The sequence below is a fragment of the Dicentrarchus labrax genome, unplaced genomic scaffold, assembly GCF_905237075.1.
Source record: "Dicentrarchus labrax unplaced genomic scaffold, dlabrax2021, whole genome shotgun sequence".
In the NCBI taxonomy this organism is placed as follows: domain Eukaryota; kingdom Metazoa; phylum Chordata; class Actinopteri; family Moronidae; genus Dicentrarchus; species Dicentrarchus labrax.
Genome location: NW_026136707.1, coordinates 19,421,583 through 19,441,053, shown reverse-complemented (window position 1 = coordinate 19,441,053; position 19,471 = coordinate 19,421,583). Strand labels below are relative to the sequence as shown.

At 38.7% G+C, this 19,471-nt stretch overlaps 1 protein-coding gene across 7 annotated transcripts in view; it reads left to right on the top strand.

The window, feature by feature from the left end:
- The window catches only part of ulk4 (unc-51 like kinase 4), a 76,900-nt gene that overhangs the window by 24,210 nt on the left and 33,219 nt on the right, over window positions 1-19,471 (top strand). For 6 of the 7 annotated variants that reach the window (XR_007885419.1, XM_051406465.1, XM_051406469.1 and 3 more), the window contains exons 20-27: window positions 6,876-7,037; window positions 7,666-7,851; window positions 9,480-9,607; window positions 14,240-14,373; window positions 14,625-14,746; window positions 15,480-15,536; window positions 15,899-15,950; window positions 16,692-16,786. Coding sequence is in view for 6 of the 7 variants with exons in the window: in XM_051406465.1 (XP_051262425.1) it covers window positions 6,876-7,037; window positions 7,666-7,851; window positions 9,480-9,607; window positions 14,240-14,373; window positions 14,625-14,746; window positions 15,480-15,536; window positions 15,899-15,950; window positions 16,692-16,786 (936 nt within the window). In the remaining variant the exon portion in view is untranslated. The remainder of the gene's footprint in view (window positions 1-6,875; window positions 7,038-7,665; window positions 7,852-9,479; window positions 9,608-14,239; window positions 14,374-14,624; window positions 14,747-15,479; window positions 15,537-15,898; window positions 15,951-16,691; window positions 16,787-19,471) is intronic. The other variant, XM_051406468.1, reaches the window with a different exon arrangement.

Genomic DNA, 19,471 nt, shown 5'->3' with positions numbered 1-19,471 from the left:
GGGAGTGGATGGCATGGAGTGAAAGGCAGGTTTCCAGGCCAGACTTGAGCTGCAGGAAATTATTTATGAGCCTGAACAAGATGATGCTTCTGCTGCCTATGATGAAAAATGTGTGTGTGTGTGTGTGTGTGTGTGTGTGTGTGTGTGTGTGTGTGTGTGTGTGTGTGTGTGTGTGCGTGTGTGTGTGTGTGTGTGTGTGTGTGCGTGCGTGTATGTGCGCGTGCGTGCATGTGCGTGCATGTGCGTGCTGGTGGGTGGGTGGGCGTGCGGTCGTGCAACAGAGATGATGTGTGAAAAGTATTACATTGATGGAAGCCAAGGGGCAGAAGGCAGAAATCCCCCATACACACACACACACACACACACACACACACACACACACACACACACACGCACACACATACACACACACACACACACACACACACATACATAGTAGTGGTGAGCCTATTAATGATTTATCACTATCTTCCACAAAGGAGAGGAGAACAGAGAGGGACTCTCTAAGACAGTCATGGGTCCTACCCTTGTGTCTCTAACATAAAATGACCAATCCATGCGCGCGCGTGCACACACATGTGTCACACACACACGTATGGAGTGCATGTATGAAATTATATGTGTTTGTATTCTGTGTTGTTACTGTGTTGTATTGATTGGTGCATTTTTCTAAAATGACGGTGCCGCTGTCATTTACACACAGAAAAAGAATGATGACTTATAACGCTGTGCATCTGTGTACCTCTTTGTCTACCTGTCTGTTTCTCCTCTTTTTCCTTTTATATTAGCCTCTCCTTTTTCTTATGTCAGACTGTCTTTCTGTACTGCTTTTTCTCTCTGTTAAGGCAGTATGCCTGTCTTTCTACCTGTATCTCTGTGTCTTTATCTGTTTGTCTCTGTGTCTTGTCTGCTTGTATAGTTAGTTTACATGAACTTGTCGGTTTGTCTGTCTGCTGGTCTGTCTTCTTTCTTGTTTTTCTCTACTTGATGCTCTTTTCTGCTGTTTTGTCCACATGTCTCTTCCTCTTCCTTCACGCCTCACTGTCTGTCTGTTAGCCTGTTAATCAGACAGTCTGTCTTTCTCTTTGAGTGGGTCTATTAGTGGTGTTAGATGTGCTGTGTGAGACTGATAGATGGTGTCTGTATCCCTGCCATAGGGGCTCATTTAAAACCAGGTGCACTGGCTTCTAAAGGACTTTAATTACAGAGGGAAACCACATCAGACATGTGAACACATGCACTTGGGCACACACAGGCATACACACAAATCCTGCATCAAGTCATGTGATGTAGTTTTTGTGATGTGTATCTCTTTCTACTTGAGAGAGGCCAGGTGCAAACATGTTTGGATATAAAACTAATCTACTGATTGACACTTGAAGACAGGATTTTATTGTTCCATATCTGCCTAGCCTTTTAACTCTTTTCATCTAGAAAGAGAGGTTTTTTCAACTTTTTTTAGCCAGGAGTTCAAAGTGCGTAAATCTTATCTGTCTGCCCTGAGCTACAGAATTAGGGAGAATTTTAATTTAACTCAGTTGCCAGGAAGCGAGTTGGTTCTGTTGAAATGTGAGAAAAAGATTGAATTCCTGTTTAAACTGGATACACCAGTGAGATAAAATAAAGTTGTTTTTTCCAGCAATTGTCAAATTCAAATACAGGAAACCAGAAATTAAAGAATGCATGTTCTTCCAGAGTATTATATCTATCTTTAATGGTCTTAAGTTGGAATGAGTTCTTACTCAGAGATCATGGCTGGCTGTTTGAAGTGAGGATGTATAAGAGTGGGTATGTCATTTAATTAGATCTGCCCATGACACCTCTGGAAGGCTGAACTTCATGCTCTAATTCTACCAAATGCTAGTCCCTTATTGGATTTTTTTAAATCTGTACCAATCATTGAGGAGGAGGTACAAAGTAGGAGAAGCAGTTGAGTGTGAGAGACATTTCAAATTTTCTAATTTGATAACTAAAATATAGATGTTCTGCAACTAAATATCAAGATGCCTAATGAACACTTACAGTTCAATGACTATCAAGTAATTTTTTAAGGTAATGGATCCGTTTTTATTTGTAGAAACTTGGAGAGAATTTTAGTTTTTCCCCTTCACAACTCCCTCACTTTGCCCTCCCCTTTCAAGCTTGAAGGAGGACCTACGGTCCCTGTAAAACTTGCAAAAAATGTGAATGCCCCTATCTAGAGCCAGTTTTTGGTTTGTCTCTTCTGGGTTCTTGTAGAACTATGGTGGTTCAACATGGTGAACTCCATGTTGGTGAAACAGCTAATTTGATATTCCTACATTCAGGTGATTGTAGACATATGAAAACATACCTATGAATATATGCCATTTCTGCCAATAGATCCTCCTATACACTGGACCTTTAACAATTTTTTTTCCTACAGTTCTACTGTTAATTTATTGTTTGAACTATATTTACAAATTAATTTCCTAATAATTATTTCAGTTATTCACCCCCCTGAGTCTGATTTACACATAAACACTTGACAAGATGATGCTACTGTATCAACAAACTAGAAGAGCAATACAAGAGCACTGTGAGGGCATGAGGAGACGTGCAGTGCAGTCTCTCCTGTTAGCTATACAATTCAGGCAGGGACTTGATTTTGAGTACAAATATCTTAAATAGTTCTTGATAAAATGAGGCCTACCATTACATATTTTTCCAGCCTAATGACTTTGTTGATCCCTAGACTTTCCCTCTAGTGCACACATGAAGTTGACATTCTTGGTTTTGTGTAAAAATGTCTTAATAACTATTGGATGGATTGATTTGTTTGATGAAATTTGGAGTAGATATTCAATGTCTAATGGCATTCAAGAGGATGAATATTATACCAGCGAGCCAGAATTTCAGGCTCAGCTGTACTTTGTGTTCAGTGCAAATTACCAAATGGGCATTTTTACAACAGCCATTTTGAATAGCAGGAAAAGCACAGGTCAAACATCGTTGGGTAATGATGACTCAGTTCCATTAAGTGCCTCAATAAGCCATGCTAGTGAGCCAGTATGCATGATAACAGGACCCTGGAACTGGCTTACCTAAATGGAATGCACTTGTTATTAATGCTCTCAATTACAACTATAATGATAGAACTGCTATGACATTAGTATGTTTAGCTTGATTGCATGCTAACAGGGTGACATAAAGTTAACATGCCTTGTCATTGTGCGAATGTTAGCATGCTGTCATTAGTATTTAGTACATCCTCACAGAATAGCCAGCATAGTTGTAGACTGTTACACTTTGTTCAGAATCGCATACCTAACCTAAATGTAGTGCGTTCCAAGTGCATAGTATGTGAATTTTGTGTATGCAGGAAATGCCCGGATGCATAGCAACAATTTCTAAGTATGCGCCATGAGCTTACTGAACACACTCAACTGCACCATGTCTCTTCAGGCACCACACTGTGGCTTGTAAGAGGCATGGTTAGAAAAAATAATCAAGAATGATGGCAAGTGACCGTGAAGCATGAGCTACTCAGGAAACAGGATGTTAAGGTGCAGTTGAGCAGAAAAATGCAGGAGCTCACAAATGTAATGTACTGTAGAAAAAGTATTTTACACTTAAATATTTAATCATTTTAATTTGCCTTAAAATAACCGTGGAAACAGTGAGTGGAAGAGGTAATTTTGATATACAATTTTCATTCAACAATCTCTCCAATCTGTAATGCTGTCATCAATACAGTCCTGTGATGCAGAGAGGACGTATTGCTTGAGTACACCTCTGTGTGAACAGTCCACTGGTAATGGCATACTTAATCATTCATTTAGTAAGCAGTATGCAGTACGTTAGCATACACAGCATTAGTCTTTCTCTAAAACTATTAAATAACATATTACATATGTTTATGTACACTGGACAGACTCTCAGCTTGTAAGAAGTTGTGGTATTGTGAGAAAAACTTTGTATTATAAAATTATACCATCATATTGTGATGGTATAATTTCAGCTGTGTCAGAATCACAGATCTCTAATCATTTATATTCAAATTTGGGAAAGTCTCACACGTCACACAAAAAAAATCCTAGATGACCTTGTAGCCAAGTTATTGGGAAAGCCACTACAAAAAAAATGAATCTTTAGAGATTGACTTTCTGGAGAGGTGAGGTTTAAGTAGGACAATGAGTATAATATAATGAGTGTGTTACTTGGATGAACTTATTTCTCATACTGGGAGAAATTATAATGAGAATAACTCTTTCCTCTGTCTACTCCATTTCTCTGTCTGCATCATAATGATGGAGTTTCTTGCATGAGCTACTTGTTTCTCACCACATGTAAGGATATCTCTCTCACTCCATCTCTCTCTTTCTTTCAGCCCCCCCTTCTTTTTCTCTGTGTAGTTCCTGGCAGGGCTACAGTCTATTAAACACAGAGACAGTGGGTGCTCCCCCGTGGGCTCATTAGTGAGCTGGCCCGCACGGCCTAGGGACTGCTGGAACAGACCATTCTACTTGTTCCCGGAGGGGTGCCAGAGGATTCATTATGCCAATGTGCTATGTAGTCCCTTGGTGTTGAATACACAATGTGATGTCCTATATTGGATTAATAGATAGGCTATTTAAGCTATCAGTTATGATTGGAGTTCCCATGTGGTTGAGTAGCATGTGTCTTTAATTTTTATAAAATGTTAAATAACCGTTGATCACAGCCTGACCATTGATGCATTGTCAAATGTCAGTGGTACTGTACATCCATGCCTTCATGAGAGAATCGAGATTATTCTCAATTCTAAAATGTTCACTTTGTTTTGGATATAAAGTTTCTGCAGGGGAATTATTTTCCTGTTATTGCATAGTGAATATGTGAAGAAAGAAAGGATTGAGGTGAATCTTTTTATGAAATTGAAAATGTGGCGTATATGATTAAAACTGACAATCTGCTCTTTCTATTTGAAGAGCAATTTGAATTCATTATTCATATCTATTATAGTAGGTTCCTATGGTGACAAATTTCCATGGTAGAAGTGTATCTAAATGTTTATATAAACTTTTCAAACCATTCCTGCAGCCCAATCCACATAATCTTCATCTGCTGTCCATCCATGTACTGAGGATATTGCAAGAGTGTTAGACATTTTGAGGAGGTGGATTACACAAAACATAAGCAGTTTATTTTGCCATATTTTGCCAAAACTATTACAGTTTGAAGCCTACTTAGCACACAGATGGGCAGCAGAAAAGTGGATTATTTGTAAATTTGTCAGCATGTGGGTCCACTGTAGATGACATGAGCTGACCACAGCTGCAGACAGTTTTCAAGTTTATAGGGAGTGAATTTTCTGTTAAAAAGGCAGATTTTCAAGTCAGTATCACTGTAATTCGTAGACTTTGTCTTAATTCTTTCTCAAATGTTTGTGTTGCGTACAATTGTGGACAGTGCAAGGTGCGTGTGAAATATGCAACAATCAAGTAGTGTAATTATGTAATTGTGTCACCTGCACCAATTTTCAGAATTACCATGATAAATTGCCATGGTGAAAATTAATGTTTCAACTGTTATTGTGAACCTTTACCACAAAATACAGTTAACTGTGTTTTATGAATAGGCTCTATTGTATCTAATATCTAGGGAGAGTAGAGTCTAAGTGATGTAACACAGTGAAACACAATAATAACCTGACAGAGGCAATTGCTTCTGTTCTACTTCCTGTCTTTCTCCACAATGACTCTCCTGGAAAAACTCATTTCCTCAGCCACAGAGATTTCATTAGTGTGGCCCCATTGTCTGAACACAAGCAACTATTCTCTATTGAGGCAAAGGTGTGTGGGCACATACAGTATACACATAAGCATACACACACAAACACTTGCACACCAGCTCATACAGACACACACATACACATGTGCAGCCTCTTTACTTTTTATATTGAGGTGATGTTGAGAGCTAATCTAATTGTCAGTTTGTGATTGGATTAGTTCTTTGTTCATTTCTGCCTTTTGGTGTATGACATTTTTCAGTAATCGAGTTTTGAGTTTGTAACTTGACAATGAACCGGTAAATGTGTTGCTCACAATGGCATTATATTCTATACAAGAAAAAAACAATAAAACATATATTGGTACAAATAGAAGACATCCACCACTTGGCTGTTCTAATGTTACATATTTGTACTGGCTCTGTGGGTGGACACAAGGTTTTTAAGCGCATTCTGTGGAACAACATTATCTTCTTTCATCTGTATTGTCTCTATACATGTTGACTATACTATGGAGAGTCTTTGGGGACATGACCAACTAACTCATGGTCCCTAATCCTCTTGCAGGGATTTTATCATAATTTGTCTTGGGTCAAACCATGAAAACTAGATAATCAATTGTCAAATAGTTTGAATATTTTTTTTTAGGCGAAAGTTTCTTGCTGTAATGTTTTTTACGTAATGGACTATGCTATTAATATATCTAGTATTTACTGAGGTGAAACACAACAAATGGTTCATTTACTGTGGTATGAGATGATCTGTCTTCTCTGCTACTGAGAATGTTTTATTGGTTTTGCCAGATCTCTTGTTGTAAATCAATTTCAGTTTATAAATAGTATACTGTATACTTAAATACTGTATAAAACTGTATACTAAAATTCCCTGGTTGATGGGGTGCCCTGGTAGCTCACCTGGTAGAGCTGTGTCTTACTGCAGTGGCCCAGGGTAAGTTCCAGTTTGCGGCCCTTTGCTGCGTGTCATCTCCTCTCTCTTCTTTCTCTCCCCCCATTTTCCTGTCTCTTTTTAACTCTCCGTCCATTTAAGCCAAAAAGCTTGCTAAAATAGTAATAAATAAAAATGACCTGGTTGATCATTGTTTCAAATTGAATATAAATGATTAAAAATGGTTGTGTATGTCTTACAGGATGATTCTATAGTTCATCACATGGCTGCAAAAGCCATAGAGAACATCTCCACCACTGTCTCTGGCCCCTCCCACCACCTGGTTACCACAGAGATGGGCTCCGCCCTGTGGTACCTGTTCACTCACTCCACTGTGGAGGCTGTTAGAGTCACAGCCATCTCTGTAAGTTCACATGCATGACAACGCACACTCAAACACACAGTCATATATGTGTGATTGTGTACAGATACATGAACTAACATCTCTGTATAACCTAAACCACACACAGACAATCAAAACATTGCGGTTAAGTCTAGTATTTGATATTGAAAAGGAAAGCTGATGTTATGAAGTTATACATATTTATTTGAAACTGAAGATAAAAGCAGGCAAAGATGCTTGACTGTTTGAACTGTTTGTATTTTGTGATTACAGATGAAAAATTATTATACATTTAGACTCCCCTGGCTAACCGAAAAATAATGAAAATGATTATGACCTTCTAATGGTAAATGACAACAAATTATTTGTTGCTTTACCTACCAAATATCTATATGGGCTACATGTACATATATTAACTGAACCCGTATGTAGCATTTGATATACTGAATCATATGTGTGTGGAAAGTTATTTGTCACTCCGTGTTATGTACCATTGAGCACTTGCTCCTTATTTTAGGCACTAACAGCTTAACACGAGGAACTTCATGTGAAACATGACATTACAAGGGAATGGGAACACAATCCATGAATGACATTTGTTACCTCCATGTGCGCATGTATGTTTATATGTCTGTCTCTGTGTCTCCAGTCTCTTTCTAGACTAACCCGGGTGGTGCCAGCAGTCTTTTTGTCAGTGATTGACACCTGTGGCCCTGTGGCTATCTTGGAGGGAGTGGGTGGAGTGGGAGCCAGGGTCCAGCAGCATCTGCTCACAGCTATGGCCACTGCCCTACTCAACTCACGCATCCAAACACACCGCATCACACAGAACAGGGTACATGTATACTCTAATGTATACCTGCGTAAGAATATATTACAAAATGTCAAACACAAATACAGAGAGACACCCAACATAAGCAACAATGTTGTTTTATATAGCATGTCTTGATATTGCCACAGAGAAATTCTACAGAAGATTTAGGTGGTAAAATCAACACTGGGTAGGGTTTGATTTTTAGAGACATTTTTAAGGGAATGTCACTAATGGGGAGGTTTTTACACAAGGACTGAGGGATGAAAACACAACAACATGAGGAACAAAGGAAACTCTTCTCAATCTTTCAATTCTCAAATTTTTTACTTGGTGCTTCCTCTCTCTCTCTCTCTCTCTCTCTCTCTCTCTCTCTCTCTCTCTCTCTCTCTCTCTCTCTCTCTCTCTCTCTCAATGTCTCTGTATCTGTCTCTCTCTCGGTCAGTCTGTCTCTCTGTTGCTCTTTCTTCCGTACAGTTCATGAACTGTGCATGAACTAATTTGTCAGGAATTGCTTATTTAATTTTTTACAAGACAGCCCATCTAGTGTGTATGCGAAGTGCTAATCTTGGTAAGGCAGAGGGGCTAAAATTGATTTGAAGGTTTTTAAGTTGGGGTCTAGCAATGGTAATTGACTCTGAACAGAATTTATTTGCATTGAGCATTTCCAATTTAACACCGAAATACAAACTTAGTACTTCAACTCTGCTCTAATTATACACTGATATGCATTCACCCCCCTTCTCTCTCCCCTCTCCCTCTCTCCCCTGGCACAAAGACAGACAGTCCAAGAGTTTGTTTACACAGAACTCTGTCTGTTAGTGTGTGTGTGCATGCATGTGCGAGAGTGACTGTGTGTGTGTGCACATGCATGCACATACACTAATTTGTAGTGTGTCAGTATCTGGGCTAATTGGCTGAATGAACGTGCTGCAGCCTTCTACTTCAGCAAAGCATTATGGGTAGTGGGGAGGGACTTATCAGCTAGGCACACACCAGTAGGCTTTGAAATTAATTAACTTGGTTTGCCAGCCCATAAACACACATGCATGCACATTCTCTCACACAGACATACACACCGTCAGAAGTGTATGGTGTTGGTGATAATGATAATTGTAATGAATTTTGGCCAGTCACAAATTTCTCCAACCAGTTACAGTTGCTGAGTTTATGCTGAGTGAATGGATGTCGAAAGTAGCTGTAGGCATATAAGTTTGTTTTCGAGTGTGTGTGTGTTGTATGTGTGCATGTTGTGAGATAATGTGGAGTCTGAGCTGATTAGGTTTTAGCCTGTAAGCCGAAGCAGTGTCAGAATGAATTTTTTTCTGGACACCGTAAGGAAATTGATAATTGAATAATTTCTTGTTTATTTAAATACATTATATTGATATGTTGCAGGAATATTGTTTGATAAGATAATCTCAGAACATAGAATTATGTACCGTGTGGGGGAAAAAAGTCTCTTTATACTCTGAATTAACCTACTTGTTACCACATAAACATTTGGGTGACTGTGTTTAAAGGCTGTTCCATATAGCTGACTTGTATTTGAATTGCAAAGTATAGTACCTTGGACAGTACACCAGCAGAAACATTCATAACCAGTCAGGAAGACTTTCACTTTATTTTATTTGTGTGTTTGTGTCTTGTAGGATTTGGTGTTGAAGGTGCTGCGCTGTCTAGAGAGTCCATCTACAGTAACAAGAGCCAAAGCCTTACTACTACTACTGCTGCTAATACAGGACAACACGCACACACTGCTTTACTGCTGTCAACACAGGTAAATACACACTCACCACAAGCATGCACACGCTGGGTGCACAGATTATTATACCCACATTTGTTTTATATGACTAACAGAACAACAACCAGAATGTAGCTAACCTTTGGTGACTTACTGTGACCAAGTTAGTTGTATTAAAATTTAACCATCTCATATATCAAGTGGATATTTGAAGGTCTTCATAAACAGTATTTTAATGCATTATGAAAGCAAACATTGAGATTTGGTTGTTCTTTTGTAGAAAGTAATAATCTATGCAGCTCTGGAATTGATGATCTATCCTGTTTAGTATGGAGGAGGCTGCAAGTCTCAACTATAATTATTTTTTTTTGATTAAAGAGTCACACTCTTTTTAACTGTAGTGTAATGCAGTTATAACATGTGGGTCCTGCCTGAGAGGGATTTGTGTCTGTAACAGTTATCTTACTACATAGTATACCTTGTGCGCCCTCCTACTGGCTGACTCTACTGAGGCTTGGACCATTGAAGCTTACTCATAACTTCACTCAGTCTGTCAGACCCCTGGCTAATTAGTTTCTGTGGAATGTAGTTGCCCATGTTCACATATAGACTGAACTGTCAGAGAACAAACAAATAGCATTTGTGAATTCCATTTCAGGGTGGGATTCCCCTTTAATTATTTAGCTGTAGCTTTCAGACTGTGTTCTCTTACCCAGCCACACCATAGCTAAAACTGAATTCCCTCTTCAGTATACAGTGCGGTTGAGCAAATCCAAAATTGTGCTCCATGTTTTTGTTTTTGTGATATTATTAATTTGAAAGAAATTGGCATTTGTACTAACTACCACGTCTACACAAATTTACATAGTTAATTTGTGTATAAGATACAATTTCCAGCCAAGCAGTCCTTTCGGTCCAAGAGTCGTTCCAGAAGGCTTGTGTGTCTTATTGATCGCTGGAGAGGGAAGATGGCTCACTCCTGTCAGTTTAAGAGCTTTTCATTTTGTGTTGTGCAGTTGCACACACTCTACATCCGCAGTAATTTACTAAATCTGAAAACATTGTTTATTTGCGAACGTGACTTGTGTCCACACTACCGTTTTCAGGTTGTTACAGCCTATAGACAGTTGATCTTTTCACTGTACTGCCACAAAGCAGCTGAGCATGTCTGAAAATTTAGAATAGCTTTTGTTTTGGGTGTTGAAAAATAGCAGCTTAATGTGGACAGAGAAAAAGCTTAATTTCCACATGTAACTGACTTAGTGTGGACGAGTTATACAACAAACTGAGTTAAATATTTATTAGATTATTAAACAAACAAATTGGGCCATGCATGCTTTTATGAGTGATTTATCTTGAAACAGAGGTTTCACATTCTGTTAGAAGCACACAGAGATTGCTTTTCAACACAGTTATCTGTTATTTAAAGCAGACTGCATTTAAAAGGGAGACTTTCTCCATAAAAATGCTGCCTGAGGTTGTTGGCAAGGCAGTCGTACTCTGCATAACCTTTGCGTTAACTAGCACAGCAGCCGTGGGAATGATAATATAAATGTATGTACCCTGGACATTCAGTTTGTGCTGCTGTGTGTTGTAACTTCACTGGAACTTCAAATGGTTCATTAGCTGGTTGTCCTGTGTTTCACCCCACACTAACTCGCAATGCAGCTGTGAATGTGCATTAGCCCACTTGATCAGATGCATATGCATACGCAGCCAGTTCCCCTGGTAATGTATGACCAGTTGGTATTTCAGTTTCAAAAAGATGCCCTAGATTACTGACATATGGATGCTTATAACTATCTCCCTCCATGTTGCCATGTTGTCTCTTCTCTCTCTCACTCACTCTCTTTTTTTCTTACCATGTTTGTTTTATTTTTTTACCCTTTCTCTCTTTTCTCTCTCAGTCTGAGACTTTTTTTTTTTTATTCGCAGCTATCGCTCTCTGACATGTCTGAAGTAACTGCCAGATTAACTTTTCCATAAAAAACTAAGGTTAAGTTTAGTTAGTTAACAACCAATTATTTACTTTTCCTAATAATTATTTTTACTCACCAAAAATAAAGTGCCAATCCCAATATACAACTTTATTACCTTTTGACAGATATAATCACAAAACTTCTCCTTGGCAGCTGCTGATTAGCTTTTTTATGTCAGCAGTAATACAAGTCATTAAATGTTTTTAATTGTTTTACATTATTATAAGGACATTTAAATTATAAGCTGTGTCCCAATTCCATCATACAATGCTAATTGGGTTTTGATTATGTAGTGGGTTCACACTTACAGTCTGGCAAAACTAAGTATCCTCGAAGATTATTATGCATAATAAATACACTTTGGAGTGAAGGAAATAAAGCTATTCTCTGCTGGACATAATTAAAACAAATTGGTTGTGGACAGATCCAGCAATATTGTGGAAAACAAAAAGGAAGTAACTTTGGAAAAACATTTTGTTTCCAAATTTTAAATTGGCAGTAGCATTTCAAAGGTGTAGTTTGATGGTCATATCTGTCAGTGCATGTCTACATTACTTTCTTCTACACTAACTGCTTAAACACATAAAAATAGTAGAAAATAGTATGCAAATCATAGTATGTTTATGTCCCATAGAACTGAGACACAGACATAGCCGGCAGCAGGAAATGGATATGAAGCAGCAGGATTACCTCATTTCCTGCATCATATGCTGGGTCTCTTGTTATAATGACTTTGCTTTCTTATATTTAGATATGAGAATTATCATCATTCCTGAACGTCTGAATATGTGGCTTATACACGTGACTCCAAAACAAAATGAAGCCATTTTTTTTCCTCACTTTCTCTTCAGCTCTTTTTCTCTGCCCGTCTGTCCTCCCTGTCTCTCTCCTCTTACTTGCTTTCCCTCTTTTCACTGTGTTAGAGCTGTCAGACTTGACCTGCCTGTCTCTCTCCCACCGAGCACTCTGCATGACTCAACCACACACACAGACACACGTCTTTCCCTCAGTCCTGCTCTCACCCAGGCACGTTGTGTTTAATTAGCTCCTCAGTGGCGTGAAAATGTGTGTGCTCCTATGTGCGTGTTTTTGTCTGTATGTGATAAACTTGCACAGGCCTCACTGAGGAAGTGTCAAGATTGCCATTGGGAGTGGAGTGTGATGGCTTTCAACAGAGGCAGTCTCACACACACACACACACACACACACACACACACAACACACACACACACACACAGAGCGGGCCACTTGTAGGTCAGTTGTGTGTGAGTACTTTGTGAGTCTCCCACAGTGACTGACAGAGAGGTGGCAAGTTTGTCTTTCTTTATTTAGCAATCAGGAAAAAATGGCTGCAAGACTAACAGAGGAACACACAGGCTGAAGCCTAGCTGGGAGACAAATAGGCAAACAGACAACAAGCTGGCATAGAACTGGTTAGAGATACAGACAGACAAATAACTAGCCAGACAGACATGCATGTACAATAGATGGAAAGATATACTGAAAGCATTTTGCATTACATTTTGCATTATATTCAAGTCATCAGATAATGTTGACTGTTGTGTTGTTGAAGATTCTTGAACCAAATGTAAACTAAAGGGCCACCCCGACACCAAAATTCAAACACATTCGGTAATGAACCTGCTATCACTCTCACCTTGATTGACAAGAAAACGCAAGCTGCAGCAACAACGGTTAAATCTTACTTAAGCTTGATTTATACTTCTGCGTCGAATGAACGCCTTAGGTATGGTGTAACCTTGTACCCTACACCACAACAACTGTGACTGGTGTGTGTGTGTGCGTGCGTGCGTGCGTGCGTGCGTGCGTGCGTGCGTGCGTGCGTGCGTGCGTGTATTCTCTGAGAATAGGAAAGGACACATGCAAAGCTCAGATGAGTTAATAATGAGTATCCCTCTTCAAACATACACAAACACATGTCTTCACACACACAGACAAACAAAAGCACGAAAAAACACACATGGTCCTCTGAAATGCATTGGACCCCTAATATACTAACAGTAGTTGTGTTGCATTCGATATAACTGCAAACCCTGGCTGCTAATCTTTTATGCAGCATTATGAGGAAAAATACTGAATTAGTAATCCCCCACTGCCCCTCGCACCATTGCCACTCTTAGGCTTAAAATCAATATTTTTGTTAACTAATATGACCTCTCTGAATCTCTCTGCATGTATCTGCATTCATGCCGTTTGTTCTTGTGTGTACTTGTGCACACATGTGTGGGCGTGTTTGTGTGTCAGTAATGAATATCAGTTAGCAGTGGTGACCTTTCTGCTCTGCTCTGAATTTATGAATAAAATATTATTGATTACTGTTCAATACAAGTCTGACAAGAATAAAAATATTCTGTCTGTCTGTCTCTCTCCCAGCCAATCTCCATGCCCCTTCTTTTTATGCATCCTGTCAAAATTTTATAGCCTATTGACAAGAATCATATTGTTGATGTATCTGCTTTATTTCATCATTTACATGTTATTTATTAAGTTGAAACTTCTGAACAACTCACATTGAGCAGAGCAGTAGAATACATGAAAGCATAAAACACTAAAAGCAGTCAGAGTGAAAAAAAAATCAGCATCCTTGAAATATTAATGTCTATGTGTTAATCTGTAATGTTAAATACATTCTGTGACATGTAAAGCATGTGTGTCTCTTTCTGTCTAGACTTGTGATGTACATGGAGAGAGACCTGCGCAAAGCCACTCCCCTCAGAGAGAACCCCAGCCAGTCAGGATACCTGTCTCAGTGTCTGGACTTAGTGATCATGTATCTGAGTAGCACTGCACCACTGATTCTGGGTACAACAACAGCAAATTTATGATTTAAGATAATTTTTTTGCCAGATATGGTAAACAAAAAAAACCCCACCAAAATATCCATATCCATATAATATTTGTATGGTCAAGTAAAATAAATACTGTAATAGTTTTTTGTGCTTTTCTCTTTGTTTTACATTTTGACAGTATGTAAAAAGTTGTGATAATAAGGTACTTTGGTTCTTCTCTCATCCCTTCTCATCTCCTCGTGTCCTCTCCTCTCCCTTCCCCAGAGGAAGTCTTATGTGCATTACGAGGTGTGATCGGGAGGAGACACCCATCTACAGCTCAGAGCAGACAGCTTAAACACACTTTGCCTACAATGTCTGTACTACTTGAACTTCTTTCATCACAGGTAACGTGGACCAAAAGGAGTTTTCGTCATTGTTTGATTTTAAAGGTGCCATGTGGAATACCTGGCCACATGCTCCAAAAAAACCTCCTCCCACCCTCAATGTTATGGTACTGTTCAAGATTGTTTACAGTTAGACATGTAATAAACCTTGATATGTCCTCAGAAAGTGTATAACTTTCCAACCACACCTAATCTCAAAATAGTAATGCCAAGTGGTTACAATATGACTGTGGAATCATTTGTGTTAATTTGCATTAACTGCTATTACTATGAACCGCTGAACCCACTAACTACAACAGTATAAACCCAAAATAAACATTCATGAACTAAAATTCTGGCCATATCTTACACATTTATGCTTTAATTTTCTAGCATTATTGCCTGTATGGTCCACATAGATTTTCCTCATAAATTACCAGTACCCATCCTCATTGTTCAACACAGTATTGGCCATTCAACATCAAAAGATAAATTATCTAATTATCCATATTTTTGAACTGTCGTTGTGGGCCTGTAACAGGATATGTTATAATGTACTTAATTAAGGTTAGGGCCAGATACATACACCTAGTTATATAAGGTGCTGTGACACTACATTTTAGTTTGTGTATAAAGATCCAGCAAGATAAATAATGTTATACATACTTTTGCTCTTCACCTTCCCTTTTCCCCTTAGTTGTCCCATCACCCCTTCCTTGTTTGTCTGTGTGACTGACCCTCTCTCATCTTACAGGTTTTTAGGTCTCAAATTGTAACTGAAGAGTTTCTAGCTCAAATTGGATTGCTGCTGGTAAGTGTTTGGTAATACTGTATTACCAGCAGTCATAAGGACTCTTTATCTGTCTCTTCAGTAGAGCGATGGTTTTACAAACTGAAGGCAAAAAAAGAACACTGTTAAAACTAGGATGCTTTAACATTTTGAATTCCAATTCATGTGACAAGTTAAAATATATATTCATATTCCAACAAGTCTAGGCAATTAAGACATTTAGGATTACATAAAACACAGAACTGATATGCATGGTACACCATTAATATTTAGGTAGGAAGAAATCTGGGAACCACAACACAAAATGAAAACAACCCTCATTAATGACAGTACACGCTATGCTGATCGATTAGATGTAATTTTACTCTCTCTGTTTCTTACAGAACTATATCACCTCTATAGAGTCCAATGAAACAAATCTGGCCAGTGCTCTGGGTGAGTTACTGTCTCAATTGCGAAAATGGTTCAGATTGTGTTTTTCTTCTATACACTGTTGAATAAAAACTTCAAGTAATGAATGAAGTGTTATGTAGTTGGAACAGTGTCATATTTTTTAGCATATAAAGTTTGGCTGTGAAGGCTGCTCTCACAAGTAACCTTTGGATCATTAGGATTAAAAAATTGGATTTGGATTACAAAAATGTAAATATTAGTGTTAATATGTGAAAGTTAAGGAGGCAGATACATGCAGCCTCAGACAGGCAGATGTGGCATTTAAGATGCTTGTGCTCAAGGCAAGGTACAGAGTGCAGGGTCAACCACAGTGCACTGCATCTGGAGAAGCTGGAGGGGTTTAGTGCCTTGCCCAACGGCAATAATATCAACCATACTCCAGTTTCTAGCTCACAAATGGAATACACTCAGCCGTCAGTGCAGAGTTCAGCTACTGGTCAGTCTGTAGGTCATCCTCCACTTTTTTTTTTTTTTTTTGGCTTTTATTGCCTTTATTTGATAGGATAGCTGAAGACAGACAGGAAAGGGGGGCAGAGAGAGAGAAGGGATGACACGCAGCAAAGGGCCGCAGGTCTGATTCGAACCCTGGGCTGCTGCAGCAAGGACTCAGCCTCGGTACATGGGTCGCCAGCTCTACCCACTGAGCTAACAGGGCGCCCCCGTCCTCCACTTTTATTGAGGAGACGATTCAGTAGGGCTGAATGATATTTGATTCCCTGTTAGGTGCAACAGTGTGTGAGGAGTTGATTAGGACATCTCTGTCCATTGTGGAAGTCCTGAGTCAGCACCATGCTCTCACCGCTCCACATCATAGTGCTGTAAGTATGCATGCAAGCAAATATGCAACTGACTTCCTGTCTGACTCATTGTCTACCTGATACAGCACTGGCTACTTGTTTTTGTGTCTGTCTGTTTCGGTGTCTGACTGACTACCGGTCTGTTGTCTGTCTGTCTGTCTGTCTGTCTGTGTGTCTGTCTGTGTGTCTGTCTGCCTGCCTAACTGACTGACTGTCTTCTGAGAGTGTAGTAAAGAAATATAGGACAGGTATCTTGTGATATTCAACAAATGTCAGTGCATTACCTCTGACGGGACTGACAGCCTGTCATCATCCTGATATTCTGTTACTCTTCAGACTGTCAGATTTTTAACTTTTTACTGTTTACTCATTTAGAAAAGCACAAGTGATACATGTGTTTATTTGCTGTGATAGAAAGCTTGCAGAGAACAATTAAGGGCCATAAATTGTCAGATGTATGTTTAAGTGTCTCCATGAACATCTCATTTCATATAGTGCCCCCCGTATTTATATTTATTGTTTGTCTTCTTGTATACTAGACTTGTCTGTTAGTTGTTAGAGGACAGGGGGTCAACTTGTGCACTATTAGGCAAGACACTAATCAACTATTGAACCAACAGAACCTCATCAGATCTGTGTGTGTTTCTGTGTCAGTGTACGTTCGTGTATGTGCACGGGATGAGACGAGATTGTGTTTAATGACTATTGACATATGGAAGTGGAGAGCAGCAGGAAGCAGACAGGATAGAGGGGAAAAAAGAAAAGAGATGAGGAATTGAGGAAAGAAGCAAAGAGGAGGCTTGCTGCTACTGATAGTCAATAACACAGGAAGACACTTTAATTACCACCAGCCAGCTCAGATGAACTTTTATTCCCCACTGGACAAGGACACACAGTCATGTTTGAGTAGTTTACGTCTCTGTATCCTTATCACAAAGTAGAGTTTGCCGTGAGTTTTGCATCCACTATGGAAAAGGTTAAATTTGTTCTTTAGCCATCTGAAAGTTAAACATTTCACCTATGTAAGCATTACCTGTTCAACCAAGTAGTTATGGGGATTAATTCACTCCCAGTTGATTCAGTGTATCATTGAACTGCGATATGGAAAAACAGTTAAAACACTTCACAGGATACACAGACCTTTAAAATCTGAATTAATATCTGTAAACAAATACAAATTAAAATTCATGTCAGACACTAAGCAGGATGTTAAATCTAAATGTGCATTCAGCCACAATGGTTGTTTCATTGCTTTTTGGGTTATGTTTGGGTTGTATATTGAAATTCAGTGTTTCTTTTATTTTGCACTTTTTATTTGCAAAGAATAAACAAAACACATAGTAATTTCTCAAAAAAATACATACAACACCAGACACTGACTAACAATAAATTAGTTTCCTGAAAAAGCAAACTGGTGGTTGCACTTACATCACTATTAAACAATATCAAATTGAGTTAACAAAGAATGATTGATTATTAAAGTTGATTTCTCACTTGGTGGAATAGAGAAAACCACCAGCCTCTTTTTAACTGGGTCTACTGCAGTGACAATTCAGTCTTCTAGTAAGACAAAGATATATTGAGCATGTCATTATCCAGGAGCTGCATGCTGCATGCAACAATAGAATATTTGTTGTAGAATTAATGATATACAGTAGCTTCAGCACAGCAGGTATATTGGGGAAAAAAGCTGTTTTGTGCACTGCCTATGCCTAATCAACAATGTACACATGAGGTTTGTTTGTTTCTTTACTGAAGGAAACAGAAGTCGAAGACCAGCTTTTCCTTGTGATTTGCAAATAGTACAAGGAGGCCAAATAAATGCATATGCAACCCAAAACAGCTTAATATATATATTACTATTTTTTTTTTTATCGCTCTAAAGCAAAGTCAGGGAAATTGGTTAGTTACAATAGTGATGACAGGAAGAACTGTATTTTTGCACAGCTTGTCCAATAGGCTGCAGGGTAACTAGGTAAGAGGGCAAAAACTGAAAATGGGGACAAGAAAGGATTTCAGACAGTGAAGGGACATGTCACCCATAGTTCACAGTTCAGAGAAATTGTGCCAAGCCTTTCTCGCCACACAGGCGCTATCCAGTCTTTTGATGGTTGTGATATTAATACACACACCATTAAGTGGTGGACAACATCCTTTGTAGTTTCCTTTCTCTGGCTTTCAATGTAATGACCTCACACACACTCACTCAGCATTAGTGTTGTTTCTATGGTAATATTAGTAATCATGCAAATTCATGCAATACAGATTCATGCCTAAATAAGGGCTTTGACAGTAGTGGAAGTACATTTGTGTGTGTGTGTGTGATCAAAGAGAGCATTCAACAGTGCATTTCCATAGTAATTTGATCCTGTGTGACAGTGGTCTGTGTGGTTGATGCCCACTGAATTAATATACTACAGTGTCTTCTATTCACTTTAATGTAAAAATATATCCTGTTTTCAGATTTGCTGTATATTAAGTAGATTTTTAGAGAAAAGGCAGAAATTGCTTTTATTGATATATTTTTTCCCTCAAAGGAGAGAACATGGGACCAAATTGAACCACTGATAATATTTATACTGTTTATGTTCAACAGTGAGATTGAATATGAACTTTTACATAAAAGCACATTGGTAGTAGTTGTGCTGGTACATTTACTACAAGTTAATTTTCTACTGCCAGAGAATTTCAGCCTATTTTGACCTT